This window comes from Scophthalmus maximus, chromosome 7 (assembly GCF_022379125.1).
Source record: "Scophthalmus maximus strain ysfricsl-2021 chromosome 7, ASM2237912v1, whole genome shotgun sequence".
Taxonomy (NCBI): domain Eukaryota; kingdom Metazoa; phylum Chordata; class Actinopteri; order Pleuronectiformes; family Scophthalmidae; genus Scophthalmus; species Scophthalmus maximus.
Window position 1 is genome coordinate 25,512,501 of NC_061521.1, and position 15,450 is coordinate 25,527,950.

At 45.5% G+C, this 15,450-nt stretch overlaps 1 protein-coding gene across 3 annotated transcripts in view; it reads left to right on the forward strand.

The window, feature by feature from the left end:
• Positions 1 to 15,450, forward strand: part of LOC118315503 (synaptic vesicle glycoprotein 2B-like) — a 24,990-nt gene that overhangs the window by 4,563 nt on the left and 4,977 nt on the right. The window contains exons 1-11 of one of the 3 annotated variants that reach the window (XM_035642824.2): positions 2,018 to 2,147; positions 6,994 to 7,543; positions 8,749 to 8,975; positions 11,789 to 11,969; positions 12,149 to 12,300; positions 12,460 to 12,593; positions 12,890 to 12,979; positions 13,433 to 13,546; positions 14,110 to 14,198; positions 14,406 to 14,481; positions 14,644 to 14,732. In XM_035642824.2, the coding sequence (XP_035498717.1) occupies positions 7,320 to 7,543; positions 8,749 to 8,975; positions 11,789 to 11,969; positions 12,149 to 12,300; positions 12,460 to 12,593; positions 12,890 to 12,979; positions 13,433 to 13,546; positions 14,110 to 14,198; positions 14,406 to 14,481; positions 14,644 to 14,732 (1,376 nt within the window). In that variant the 5' untranslated portion in view covers positions 2,018 to 2,147; positions 6,994 to 7,319. Of the gene's footprint in view, positions 1 to 2,017; positions 2,148 to 4,139; positions 4,321 to 6,993; positions 7,544 to 8,748; positions 8,976 to 11,788; positions 11,970 to 12,148; positions 12,301 to 12,459; positions 12,594 to 12,889; positions 12,980 to 13,432; positions 13,547 to 14,109; positions 14,199 to 14,405; positions 14,482 to 14,643; positions 14,733 to 15,450 lie in introns of those variants that run through there. The other 2 variants (XM_035642826.2, XM_035642825.2) reach the window with 2 other exon arrangements.

The window sequence follows — 15,450 nt, forward strand, 5'->3', positions numbered from 1 at the left end:
TCGGCCTCATTTACCCGTCTTGTAATTCCCAGTGTTTGTCAGTCGTCTTGTTTCTGCACCACGTTACAACGACCTGCATTTTTCATCGCGTAGCTTAGGGCAGCGCCACGGCGCAGAGCAGGGAAACCTTTCACCCATCATGGGACCGTTTCCATTTTTATAACCTGCTCCACAGTCCGCGCTCAATTATTGAACGCTTACATCAGGCTAACCTCTCTGACGCGAGGGGCTGGCAGTGCTTCTCGTGGTGGACGTGTCTGAGGTCACGATGATTATTACGCTGCTACTCGCAGCTAATTTCACTTTTGAGGATGTTTTTTAAGAAATCCTTGGTCATGTTAGCCGCATGCTTGGCTTGCAGAGGCGCTAATTCCACCTCGTATCGAAGTCGGCCGTGAACTCGAGCACACGAACTTGGCTAATTGGTCTTTTTGTCTTTTGAGGAAAACTGGAAATGTCTTGTAATGTCTTTCAGTATATTGAGACGACATCTTGTGACAAGGCTTCGATGCTCTGTGACGCTTCTCCGAGACAAATTAGACAATTTGGAAATGATTCACTTCTGCCTCCTTCAAACATTCTCCTTAGCCATTAGCCGTTAGCCATTAGCTCGCTAACAACCGCAAAACTTGCCTGTGTGAACATCGTCTTTGTGAGAGTGAGGTCCTTTGTTGGACAAAACAAACTTGATCTTTATCCATTTGTTCCTGTAACTCATTCTGTGAATCATGTTTCCGGCTGTTTTGATGCTGAATTATGGTGAAAATTTATGGTTTTTGATCGTCACAAATGATCCGCTCATCAACATTAGCACGCCTCAATTTTCCTCTTTTAGCCAGAGGCCAACATGAACAAGAGAAACATCTGTGTGTTAGTGTGTGTTTGTGTGTAGATTTAGCTTGGCCCCCCCCAGCATGAACACACTAATGAGACCATATGGTCCCTCACACATCCCTGTCTTACTGTAATCGTGGGGACCGTCCTCAACACAATGTCCCCACAGAGAAGTTAGGCCCCACAGGTAAACTGGGATTCGGGTTACAAATACAAAAAACTTACTCTAACCTATTCCATGAGTAGTAGTAATAAACTAAATATATATATATATATATACCTTTATACTCATACTCTCAACCTTAATACACGTCTTCACACGTTTCATGCTCTGACCATGACTTGCTTTTTGTCCCCGTGAGGACGACAAGTCCCCATAATGTGACTGAGCCAACAGATATGGACCCCACCACATGAGTAATACCTGAACGACACACACACACACACACACACACACACACACGGGCCCACACTGAGTGACAGCTGACAGATGGATGAATGGCTGAATGGATGAATGGATGATCAGCTCTTTGCTCAGGTGCAGCGTGGCGACGTGTACCAGCCGTCCGTCGTCTCACTTTCGGCCTCGGCAGGAAGTTAAAAAGACAAAACTGCAGCTTTGGAGTGGAAATGTTGCAACAGTGAGAAAAGACGCGGTGATAAGAACAGCAGAGGTTTTCACGACGAGACGTACTGTACATGAATATCCAAAGGAAGGATTGTCGTTCTTTGCTCGTAGACACGTTTACGTAGAAAGAAAGAAGGTGAAAGGTGCAAATGAGGGTCAACATTTTTCAGTATCGGCGTAAAAAAACTGCAGCACTTTTCCATCAGCGCAGTGAAAGTATCTCATCAGGCGTCGCCACTCGCCACTAAGTCAACGCATCTGTCACACGCCACATCCTCATCCCTCCCTCCCCCGTCCCACCAGACGCCCATATGCCTCCTCCAGTCCCCTCCCCACGCTCGCCTCCTCCGGCCCCCCGGGTCTGTCGACCCCCCTCCGCTCGGCCTAATGGCAGCTTCCTGCAGGCGGCGCAGTGCAGCGGTGGACCGGACCACCGAGCGCGTGGAGGGAGGGAGGGAGGGAGGCAGCAGGGTGGAGTGCTGCAGAGGAAGAGGGAGGGATGGAGCGAGGGGGGCGGCACCACCCTCGCCTCCTCCTCCTCTAATCCCTCATCTCTCTCTCTCTCTGTGTGTTTGTGCGATGATGCTCTTTACGAACAGTGTCAACGTTGGAAGGCCACGGATGAAATCGTGAGATCAGGACGACCGACGACCGGATGTGAAACTTCAGTTTTCCCTCTGTCCTGGTAGGAGAAGTGGATTTTTTCTGCTTGACTTTTGAGTCGCTCGTGTTTCATACGTGAGACTCGGTTGTGCTGCACACTAACCTACATCTGACCAGATTAATGTTTGATGGAGTCGGGATATGATTTCATGTGGAGGGTTTTGGTGCCACGACTAGATTATTATTTATAGTTTTTCTTTTGTCTTTTAGTTCATGCATGTGTAGTTATTAGAAAGAAATGTGTCATTTGTCTTATTTTTTTAATGTTTTTAAGTTCCAGACTGATTAGAGAAGTAATAACATTATTATTTTTCGAGTGAGCGCAGATCAGACATCAGAACTTTTTGCACACACAGACACTGGACTGGACCGAGAGTTTAGAGTCTTTAACATGGTGCAAATTAAATGAGGACGTGTACTGTATCTATTAATAAGAAGCAGGAAGCAGCAAAAGCTCCTATTCAGCAAGCGATCCCAGCTGTCTGCATTATGTAATCAATGTACACACACACACACACACACACACAAACACGCTTCTCATATTACATCTCTTTTCTCTCATAATGGCGTTCGCAGTATTCCCAGGATGAGATGAGAACTCTTGTGTTGTTGCTTTTGATTTGTTTGTGTAACATGGACAAGCTGAGCTTTGTGTCGTCGATCTGAACCCCTCATTCTGATATGATATGATTCTATACTATTCTGATATGATAGACGACCAACAAGAAGTCAATTTTACCATTAATTGTGGTAGTTTTCCTTCCAGAAGTTGTCGAAGGAGATTTTAGTGGGTTGCCTCCTTCCGAAAATATCCCACGTGTCTCTCTGGGGATTCCTTCATTTATTAATTGGCCGCACAACAGATCTGGACGTCAGCAGGAGAAGACGGGGAACAAACCAGTGATACCAGACTACGGGATGGTAAAGGTCCGTCGGTGAACCGGTTGGTCCAGAGTTTTGATTCTGCCTTGCTGCCATGGTTACGGTCAGTCGGGCTGAACATTGTTGGTTCAGGTTGAACTGTCGTACTGTACATTTGATGATCTCCTGACTTTTACCGCAGGTGTAAACATCTGCTTCCATTATTATAATTCATCCATTGGACTGACCATCATCGATCCTTGACTGGTGTCGGAAGTCGGCAGGTACAGTAGCATTCAGGGGCCCACTCTGGATCTGAGCCATGACCTGAGCCGGGAATCGAACCCCAAACCTCCCGTACCGGGGTTAACGGTGTAACCCACTGCACATCAGCGTGTTAATATTGTCATCGTGAGCATGTGAGCATCCTGAAATCAGTTCGCAGTTTCCGAATTAGAAAGTTGTTGTTTGAAAAGCAAGTGCACCACGGGAGGGTTGTTGGGCGTCGCTATCTTGAGGCAGCAGAAAAATACTATTGTACTTTTTGATGCATTATTTTCATTTATTACCGACCTACGAAAGCCGGTGCGCAAACACGCGTACACTTCTCGCTGAAGTGACAAATCTGCCCTAAAAAAAAGGTCATGGAATGAAACGTGTTGTGATTCATTTATTTCCCTGAGAATGCTCCAGACCGTGAGGTCAAGTTGAAATGGAAGCAGCTCTGTTGACCCACATATCTGCTCCAACCTGCACGTGAGGGTCTGCGGCGGCGTCACATCCCCTGAACCACATCTGGGGACAAACACCTTGTACATTTATTGTGCAGTTAAAAACCAAATCATAACTCATCCTAACAGTGCTCTTATATATAATATATATATATATATATATGTACACGTGTGAAATATGTAAAGATTTGTTGTTGATGTGGAAAAACACTGGCGTGGTCCTTTAAAACCAGCTGATCGCTCAGATTTGATCATTCGGCTGTGAAAAAGACTGCAGCGACTTCTGCTGCCATTTGAAACAGGAGACTGCACTGTACCTCCGTGTGTGTGTGTGTGTGTGTGTGTGTGTGTGTGTGTGTGTGTGTGTGCTGGGGGTTTGTTCCTGCTGTGGATAGGAGCGTGATGAATTATTCATCTCGTCTAAATGACGTAGCTTTTCTCTTCATCTTCCTCCTCCTCACGTGTCGAGTCCCTCCGCTCACGGTTCATCACGGCAGTTGGGTTTTTGGCTCAGAAGGTTTTGTCATGAGCACAAGACGACCTGCCAACGAGAGACGAACACGATCGGTCGCTTCTAACGTCGGCACCTGAAGTGGTCGTTTGGTAAATAACGAATTTCCTCCGCCAGGGTGGAAACCAGTTGTCCGTTTGTTGGTCGGCAGGATTACACAAAAACTACGTGACAAATGTTCATGAAACTCGGTGGGAGGACCGGAGATGGGCCGAGAAAGAACCAGTTGAAGGTTTGGCACAGATCCGGACAAAGGGGCCGATGCAGGAACGATCTGTCTCTCTCTTTAATATTCCCAGATGCGGAGTTATTTTACACATTTTCACGGATTTCCCAGGGAAACGGCACAACGGCAGCGTCGTGATCTATCGAAAGGATAATGTTTGAGGCTGTAGAGCTGGACAGCGGGTCCTGTCAGCCTCGGGGGCCAGCCGCTTTCAACCAGGCATGTGCGGCATTGGCAGCCTCACAAAACCTGCGTCCGTCGAGTGCATCCACTGTCGCGCGTCCTCAGAAATCAACGCCAATGTTTGTTTTTTGCAGAACGCGAATGGATCCAGAGGTTCTATTTGTTCTGTGGTGCGCCCCCTAGTGGAACACTCCAGTCACATGCAAGTATGTGAACAAATAACGGCCACGACCCGTCCGGATGTCTACATCTCCGTCCATGTTTGTGGCCTTGCATGTTGACTGTGTTTGGGGCCACTAGGGTCAGTGGGCGGACTTCACCCGCGGCTTTCAGGGAGAAGAGAATGACCTTGTTGGGGGCAGGAAGTGTAGACGTTGCTCACATATCCTTTGTGAACTCCGTCAGGACCTTCTGTGCTTCCGGGCTCACCTCAGATGAAAGTGTTCGTAGCTCAGGTTACATCATTCCTGCCGCCGCCGCTGCGGAAAGCGTCGTGTTTCGTGTGCACATTTCTTCTGTCTAACAAAGTGTGAAACCAGTGGACTGTCAGATCCCGATCTGACCAAGCATCTGTCTCTCCGCTGCTCCAACACTAATTATCCGTCTCACACACACATGAACACACACACACACACCAAGTTAAAGAAAGTCCCAGGAACATCAGCGTTCTGTATTCTGCTGCTGCGCTGTTCTCACGTTCCACCTGGTTCTAAATATATATATCTATATATATAGATATATAATATGTATAAATATAACAGTTTGTAGCTTAAAACAAGAGGAAACGGTTGAATTATAACAATCTTTTCTAGGTATCATAAAACATTCACTGTCCCAGAACGAACAATCAGACCGAGGCTGATGTCGTCCATCTTGAAAAATCAACCTATAATGTGTCAGGCAACAGAAGGTGTCCTGCTCTCTGATTGGACAGTTTCACTCTGCTGACATCGTCCAATCACACTCAGGCGCAGGAACAGGGTCAAAATACTTCGGTCACGTGACGTGAGCATCACACAGGATTTTTTTTTTTTAATCCCTGATTTTTTTTTATTTCTGCGCTCGCTTGTGAGGTTTAATGTAAATAAATGAAAAATCATGGTAGTTTGAATTTGTCCCTTTAGGAAAGAAAGCAGATGCAGGTGTCATTAATAAATAATTATCAATTCATAATGAATTAATTAACAGTATTAACTCTCCACAGTGGGAGATATGAATCTAAATGTTCAGCTTTGTTTATTGAACAGTGAAAATCAATTATTGCATAATTACTATTAGAATAAAGAAGTGCAGATCAATCTACTGGTTGAGTAACATTAACATCTGTGAAATTAGATACGCAACATGCAGTGCAAGCGATTTATCATCTTTGCTCGTAATAATGCTTTTCAGTCAGATTTTTTCAAATTTAATTCCAAGTTATGATTTTATTTGTTACTTGATCCGATTTTGTCTGACAAGCAAACCTTGTGGAAACTATTGCTAATTCGTTATTTGTATGAGCTTAACCAAACAACATTTATCTCTTATGGTGTTTTTCTTGCGAGTTAAGTTCCAGAAGGTGAAGAAAAGTTCAAACTTGCTGAAACCTGCCGACGCCTTGTTGTTGTTGACCCGACTGTCAGATGAAGGTCTCGATCAGATCTGCGTCACGTGACAGAGACGGATGGTGGGAGACAGTCGGAAACTCCACCTGTATCCACATTTTAATTTCCTGCTGCGGAACATCAGTTATGAAGCAACATGCGGCCGCTGCTGCTGCTCATCCCCCGTTCATCTGTCAATCAAATCATCTACAACTGCTGACTCATATCAGACTGTCTGTCGCTCGTTTCTTTCTCCGTCTCGTTCTGGGTTTCCTTCACTCCGGATGATCTGTTTTTTGACACTTATTGGTTTTTCATAAGACATAAAAAATGAAAACATTGTTGTTTTTTTGGGGGGGAAATGCAAAATGCATTTCCATGAAACTTGGTGAAAGGATGAGACATGGGCCGAGAAAGAACCCAGGGGGCAAAATCCAGAATTTAATTTAATTTTTTTCACTTAAAAAAAGTAATCTGAATTATTTTGGGGACATTTTTGGTAAATTTTCTTCAATTTCATAGGAAATAATTGCTCACACCCCCAGACTCACACTAACTAACTCTAGATATATTTGATATTTCTTAACTAAGATCATAGATGATTGTTGTAGATATTAAACAACCATATGGAAAAAAAACACGTGACTGTAAATTTCCTACTCGGAAATCAAAATGACGTATTGTTCCATGATGGCGGCTCTGATCCGCCTGGTTCCCCTCTGTCTCTCTTTGTGTCTTTTGAGACTAAATCTAAATTAACCTTCTTTCAGGAGAAACTGAAGACGACATCTGATCTGGACTCTGGAGTCGACACCAGCGCGCGACCACAACAACAGACACACCAGAAACTGAGACGCACACGAGAGAAGTTCCACCTGGGACCATTTTACCTTCAGGATTTTTAAGAAGCAAATTCTGGCTGAACGAGCTCCACTGCACAGTACAGTGGTTCTTACTGAGAGAGGAACAATTAACTCACAATGCTCACCTAAGAAAATCTGGTAAATCTCTCAGCTCCAGATTAGAAGCCACTAAAAAGCCAAAAAGCAAAAGTCTTGTCGTAAAATCAGCTATTAATTGACCTGAGGAATTCAAGATGGCCGACCCGTACCAGAACAACACGTACCAACAACAAGGGGGCGACAGCTACGGGACCTACGGGGAAGGCGGCGGCCCCGACGGGTACGGCTACCCTTCGCAGGAGGAGGACGCGGCGAGCGACGCCACCGAGGGACACGATGAGGAGGATCAGATGTACGAGGGGGAGTATCAAGGGATCCCCCATCCTGACGAGGTGAAGGCTGCGCAGAGGGCCGCACGGTGAGACACCGCTCGGGTTTGTGTGTGTGTGAACGATCCAGGAAGTGTAGAACAATGTGCTAACTTTTAGCATCGCCTCACGTCTCTTGGTTCCCACCCTACAGGAAGTAGCAGACTGGGATGTTGGCTTTATAGGTAGAATACATGTATTTGTGATGGGACAGACGAGGAGCTCATCTCCTGAATCACATCTTTTCAGATACCAACTTATCCATGCACTCATTTTAATCTCCCACTTTTAAAGGAGACATATTCTGCTTTTTCAGTTTTTCCCGTTTTTCTCTAGAGTGTTTAAGGTTTTCATTGAATGTTAAAGTTCTGCAAAATTAAAAAGGCCAGAGTGTGCAATAATGGGAGCTCCTCTCCCCGACAGAAAACACTGATCCTGGCGCTCGTCAGTTGTCTGGACGATACTTCTGTTACATGGTGACATCACCATGTTACGGAAGTGCAAACGGCTCAACTAGCGGCTAGTCTGACACGCCCCCAACAAAGACGGGTAAAGCCAGAGCGAGAGAACTTCCTACACGTGTTAAAAAGCAGTCAACCAATCGTAACAGAGTGGAGGCAGCTGACCAATCAGAGCAGCTCTGGGCTTCATTGGGAGGGAGGGGCCTTAAAGAGACAGGAGGTAAAACCAAGTGTTGTGAAAGAGGAGCTGCAGGAAACATGAATGTGTTTACTGAACATTAGAGCATGTAAACCTTTTTACAAGTCATAACCCAGGTTAGAATTATGAACCTGAATATGGGCAGCATATATTCAGGATCATACCAGAAACTTCTTTCTGTTAGATCATATACTAAGAAAGTGATGTGTTTATATCTCATGCTGTGTCTGTACAGAAGCTCCAGTGTGAGTGTTTGTCTACACCGGAGGCGCAGTATTGAGTCGTATGTCACCAGCGTTAACAAGCCTTCAGAGCTCAGGACGCAATGCAGGAAAACTGTCAATGTGTCGCATTCACGGGTGTAAAGCAACATTGTACAGCCTGAAATAAAATACTGCAGGATCGTATCTTTTCGGGACAAATCTGTTGACCTGACAGAACCTGACATCTTTCAACTAATAATAATAAGAATATATTGGATTTATAAAGCACTTTTCATGGCCCCAAAGCGCTAACTAGAGATATTCAGGACAGTGTGAAATGAATCAACCATAACTCAAAGGCTTCTCTTCCTCTTTGTCTTTCTGCGTCTCAGGGCTAAAGCCCGAGCGGCCAGGAACGCCGTCTCCGAGCTGGAGGAGTTGTCCGAGCAGTACGAGGAGATCATGGAGGACTGTGGCCACGGGAAGTTCCAGTGGACGCTCTTCGTCGTGCTGGGCCTGGCGCTGATGGCCGACGGGGTCGAGTGTTTCGTGGTCGCCTTCGCGCTGCCGTCCGCCGAAAAGGATCTGTGTCTGTCGAACGCGGAGAAAGGAATGCTGGGTAAGAGCCGCGACCACTTATTGTTGCTTGCAGTGTTTTTGTGTTTGTCCACTGGTCATGGCAATGACGCACGGATTCTCCTCGGCTGGTCGTCAGCCCCCTGAACGGGTGAGTTCATCAATGTATCTGATCAATCAGCTGATCACGGATTCAGGACCACGGCTTGTGTCTGGGCCCAAATTAGGGTCGAAAACGTTTTGAAGTTTGTTGTTATATAAATCAACCTTTGTAAAGCTGTAAAATAAAGACACTGTGACCGAATATGAATATTAGGGAGTAGAAAGTTCCAGCAGTCACAGCATTTACATGCACAACATCCGCATTCAGATGAAAGTAATTATGTTGTTTCCTGTCTATCCCGAACATAATGAAATAAAATTAGTTTTCTCTTCCTTATTTCATCTTTACGCTGTGGTCAACGCTAACAGGGAGGCCCAAGCGACTAGCCAATTGAACCACGGGAGGCAACAAGGACTGACCAATCAGAGGCAAAGTAGGGTGCGTCATCATCCCGGAGTAGTTGGCGGTAGCTGCATTATGGGACGAACTTGGGTTTCAGTGGAGAGAGACGGGACAGATGGGGAGCAGGCCCAAATAAGCAACTGCACTTTAGCACCAAGCCCAAAACAACTCATCCCGCGACTACCAATATTCGTAAGCGACACAAGACCAAAGTGGCTTATAATAAGCAGACTTGGTAACAGTGTCGACAAGATGAATGAGTTTTAAATGACATGATAAGAACAAACGACAGAAACCATCAAATTGTATTGGACGTCTGCTCGGCGGGGCGGTGACCAAACTGCAGCCGGTCACTGGCGATCGGGGTGTGTTGGCTTCGCTCTCAGGTCGTCCATCACTTAAAAACAGTCCCTGACACAACGCACGGGCGGCCGCCGGAGGCTCAGTGATTTCTCCTGTAAAACCTCAAACGAGTCTCTGCAGTTTAATTAGCTAATGGGCTCCGAGGAGGCAGGAATGAATCAGCTCGTTGGACGAGGCCCGGGCGAGCGATTGAGATTCGTGATATTTGTAGGCGTGCACTAGGAAGGCAGCACCGTGAATCATGTGAAGTATAATATAGTTTGATGTTAAGAGGCCGATAGATTCTAGATCTGTGCAGGTAGAAAACAAGCTGGTGTTTCATTTGTGTTGATCATCGGCCAGTCGTCCGTCGTTCCTCCTCCTCCGCAGACGCCTGACTCAGCACAGGAGCAAATCAGGGATACTTTTACTGTTACAGCTTTCGTTCTCTTTCTCTTTACCTCCCTCTCTTATGCGACCATCTCTCCATCCTCTCCCTCTCGTCTCTACGCTTTCTGGTTTCCATCTGTCTCTGCGTTTCATTTTATTACTGTGATCACACTAATGGAGAAAATCAGATTTGGAACTTGTGGGTCAATGTTCCATATCTTGGGAATGAGGGGAAGTGACGAGGAAGGAGAAACACCTGATTGGTCTGAGAATGAACCTCCATCATACCCTCGCTTTGTCGTCGCCTCTGCCTCCACCCAGTCTCTTCCCGCTCCTCCGTTCTTCCACTTTACCTCAGTTGGGTTTCTGACAACACACGCCGGAGTTATCGACGCTCCGTCCCGACCTCGGGGACGAACCGCGTCGCATCTCAGTGCTGCCACAGATCCCCAGTCCAGACCCAGAGTAAAGACACACATCACAGGGCAGGATCTTCTGTCATATTCAAAAGTCCTCTTGCACATTTTTATTTTAAAAAAAGAGTGTGGATGGGGTTTGACGGCCCCGCGGCCAGCTCTCCCCTGTGGCACGGCCATCTGCATACTGCAGTGTGGCGTTGCCAGTATCTGGTGCCAGCTGGAGGTTCTACACCGGGCGAAGGCAGCAGCAGCAGCGCGGCTCATGAAAATCTTGAAAGGAGCTGAGTGCGCTGAAATATTTGAGCGCCGGGAGTTGGCGACGGTCGACCCGACAGGACCGAGAAGGAAACGACAGGTGTTTGGTTCACACAGCGGTGGAGCGGCAGGAGGAGGCTGCACTTTTGTCCTCGGTGACCTCTTCAGTTCGAGTTTCGAGCTTCTCAAAGAAGCAATGCAGTGATTTCAATGTAAAACATTGTCAAAGCCTTAAAGCTACAGTGTGTTCATTAACATGATTTGAATATATTATCCATAACTCTGTGTTCATATAAGAGTTAAATATAGTTCCATGAGGTCGACCGACCTCCGTGTGAGTCTCCATGTTTCTACGTCGTGTTGAATACGGTTGTTGAACTGAACGCTCCAGAATACGTCGCATTCACATTGAATTTTCAGATGCTGCCGGAAACCAGAACTGAAATCAACGGTGCGCCGCCATAAAGTGTCCCCTGTCGGTCGCTCAGTTGGTTGCAGTTTGCAACTTCACCACCAGAGGGCGCCTGAAAATTACAAAAATTACACACTGAGGCTTTGAACTGTAAAATATCAAGACCCAATTACATTTGTGTTATAATGACAATCCCAAATATATATATTGGCCAAAATATCGTATAAGAAAAAAATCATTACTGAAAAATATATGTTGTGTGACTTTGGCAACAGTTTGAATCAAGGAAAGATAATGATCCATGGGTTTAAAGGAAGTTCGAGGACCTTTGTCATCAAGGTTAAAATAATAAATGGTCAAGGTTAAAATCAATTTATGATTAAAGACTCAGCAGGTCCGTAAGAACAAAGCTTCTTCGTCACCATCAAGAGTTTTTAGGTCCAAAAGTTTAAAAAGCTCAAGAAATAAATCCCTTAAGATTCTCATGTATATCATATGATGGGGGCATTTCCTGTTTCTCTTTCTCCGTGCAGGTCTGATCGTCTTCGTGAGCATGATGGTGGGGGCGTTCTTGTGGGGCGGCCTGGCCGACAAGGTCGGTCGTCGGCGCTGTCTGATCGTGGCGTTGGCGATAAACTGCATCTTTTCCTTCCTGTCTTCATTCGCCCAAGGCTACGGCTTCTTCCTCTTCTTCAGGCTGCTGTCGGGCGTCGGGTAATGATCTCACACACACACACACACACACACACACACACACACACACACACACACTCACACACACACACACACTCTCACATTCTCTACTGTGACTTTTAACCCCCCCCAAAAAAAGGTGTAAGAGTTTCTAAGAGTGTGTTCCAGGTGACTTAATGCAACTCTCCCTGATCTCTCAGGATCGGTGGAACTGTGCCTATCGTGTACTCGTACTTCTCCGAGTTCCTTCAGATGGACAAGAGAGGGGAGCATCTGTCCTGGTTGTGTATGTTCTGGATGATCGGTGGGATCTACGCCTCCTTCACCGCCTGGGGCATCATACCCAGATACGGTAAGGACTAGAAACAGCCAAAACAAAATACTGTACGGCGTCCACTTGAATCTGGGTCTTTGGAACGACTAACGTAGAGTTTTGAGATTGTACATTTAATTACCTGCACCATCCAGTACTGTAGGCAGCAGGTGTGTGTGTGTGTGTGTGTGTTTGCAGGATGGGGCTTCAGTATGGGCTCAGAGTTCCAGTTCCACAGCTGGCGGGTGTTTATCCTGGTGGCGGCTCTTCCTGCCATCACCTCGCTGGTCGGACTCACCTTCATGCCCGAGAGCCCTCGCTTCCTCCTGGAGGTGAGACGCTTCCAGGAGAAACGTTCAGTCACCTGTGGAGTCAACACAGGACCTCGATGATGGAGAACAAATCAATATTGTATTGTATATATTGTATCACACATTCATACTTGATCGTGCACTACCCTGCATTTAGGCTTTGTATGCATACACACCAGGTACAGTGCTCACTGCCTCTGAGTTAAAATGTCATGCAGGTACAATGCTGTGTGGAGCTGCGAGAAGAAAAAAAGTCCCAGAAACAAACAGTGTGTGAGCTTGTATGTCGTGTGTGTCTGTGTTTGTGTGTCGAGCAGAATGCCAAGCACGACGAGGCGTGGATGATCCTGAAGCAGGTCCATGACACCAACTGGAGAGCCAAGGGACAGCCGGAAAAAGTCTTTACTGTGAGTGTGGTTGACTTATACTATCCAGTATAGATGTGACATAAAACATGAAGAGATACAAGCAGTAATAATAATTTTTGCTCTGATTGGTTCGTACCTGTTGGCCGATCTGGACCCGTCGTCAAAGTAGAAGAAGTCAAAGTTTTTAAATGCTGTTGCTACAGCTCGACCGTCCCGCCCTCCATGTTTTCTGTTCATATGACGCTTCCATATTTCCTGGTTTCACTTTCGGCAGTCCAAAAAATGCGGCCTATGGGGAAACGAAACGTGACCATCCCAAATCACGACTGAGTCAAATATAAACATGTGGGGGATAAGAAACATTTAGTGAAACCGAAGGGGGCGTGTGAGTGCAGGAGCTGAAAATCTCATACTCTTCAAAGAGTTCTCAAGTTGCTTTGACAAGGATGATTTTCCTTCCTCCTCCTCCTCCTCCTCCTCTTATCGATTCAGGTGACTCACATCAAGGCTCCCAAGACAGCAGAGGATGAGTTCATTGAGATTCAGACTGCCACAGGAACACCGGTGCAACGATGGGCTGTTCGCTCACTCACGCTCTGCAAACTGGTACGTAGGAACGCTCAGTGAGACTCCCAAAGACATGCAGACCAAAGCAGACACGGTATGAAAATATTAAGCCCGTCAAACAGTCTCATCAGGCTGAATATTACCAGCAAAACAAGGTTAAGAGATACCAACATTCTCTAATGATATGACAGAGGAGAAGAATATAAAACGAAAATAGAATAGGACCAAAGAAAGAGCCCTGGGGCACTCCGCATGAGAGGACAGCAGTTTTAGGCATCTAAGGACCAAACGAGACAGAAAAACTCCTCTAGAACCCGTCACTCACTGCACAGGACACACTTTCATAAGCCCTCTGATGAACTAAAAATGTAAATCAACTTAAAATGGTCCCATCTGAGGCCATTTTCTTATTTCCTGAATCCATGCGAAAGAGGTTTTCACCCTCCCATAACGATATTTTAAGGATCTGGCTCATCTGTACCTATCTGAATGTTAAGAATGTTCCCTTACTTTGGAATTTTATTGTGAAAAATATATATAGTTAGTAGCACAAAATCTCGAGAAACGTTTGACTCAGTGCTGAATCTGCATTTATGTCCCAGGTGCTGAAGAACGTGGCGTCTCTCGTGTCTGCAGATCTGCGGTTTGCTACGCTCTTCATGGCCGTCATCTGGTTCTGCATGGCCTTCAGGTTAGTTTGTGTTGTCATGTATTAACCTTCTTCCAGGCCGAGAGGGGACAGCAGGAAACTCAGGCTGCCCACAGCCCGAAGAGAAAGAGAAGTCATTTGAAACATAGAATTTCTTAAATAATCCCCAATGTGATCATGTGGCTGCATCCCCGCCGCCCGTAAGAGTTAAAGTTTTGCGTTATTGATTCAGTTTTCTCTCGGACACAGTTATTATGGTCTGTCTGTGTGGTTCCCCGACATGATCAAGCACCTTCAGTACGAGGAATACAAGTCCAGGGTCAAGGTAATGTGAACAACAATTCATGCCCCCACAAATTTTCCCTCCGTAATTCTTTTTCCTGAGGGTATTTGTTGGAATGATGTTCCAGTACTAGTAGTACTAGTTACATTTCCTGCATCTGGACTTTAAATGTACCGGCTCATGTTGATTTGTCTCCTCGCTCAGGTGTTGCATAGAGAAAGAGTGGAGAACTTCCATTTTAACTTTTCTTTGGAGAACCAGATCCATAAAGAAGGGGAATACATCAATGACAAGTAAGTCTGACCGTGTCACCCGGACACACCTTAGGGGTATATATACTTATACCATACTTTAATATCTGCTACTTTCAATTAAAATATGTCATAGATAGCAAACAAACAACAACAACAAAAAACAACAACTCTGAAATAAAAAAATAATTCATTTCATGTCTTTATGGACTAATTCTGATCACATCGGTGAAAAAATGGACAACATACAGTATCCATGTATCTTCAAGATATGTACATATCTATATTCATAATGTGACCACTCTGAGCCCATGTAACAGTGGGATATTGTCTGAGTACTAAATGAGGAACTTTACTTCTTTTCCAAAACCATCATCAGTAAATTACTTATCAGAGATCATATTTTCCTGAAAGTGAGGCCAAATCATCTGAATCACCCCCTGGTGGCTGGCTGCAGTATAGATCATGGTTTTAATCAGTTATTTGATGCTGTAAAAACAAGGCGAAACGTCATGATTGACAGCTGAGACTGACTTGAGAAATGACGTCAAGATATTTTTACCTTAAATTCTTTTTCAGTCGGAGGAAGTCCATTTCTTTTTTAACAGCTCAGATGACGTGATAAGATTTTTGGAAGCAGTGTGACAGACATTGACACTGTGACGTGAAGTCTCTCAGTCATTTCATTTCTCAGGTGTGTTCCTATCAGAAACTAAACCATGCTGTGTTTTTGTGCATGTAGTAAATTATGACCTGGAAC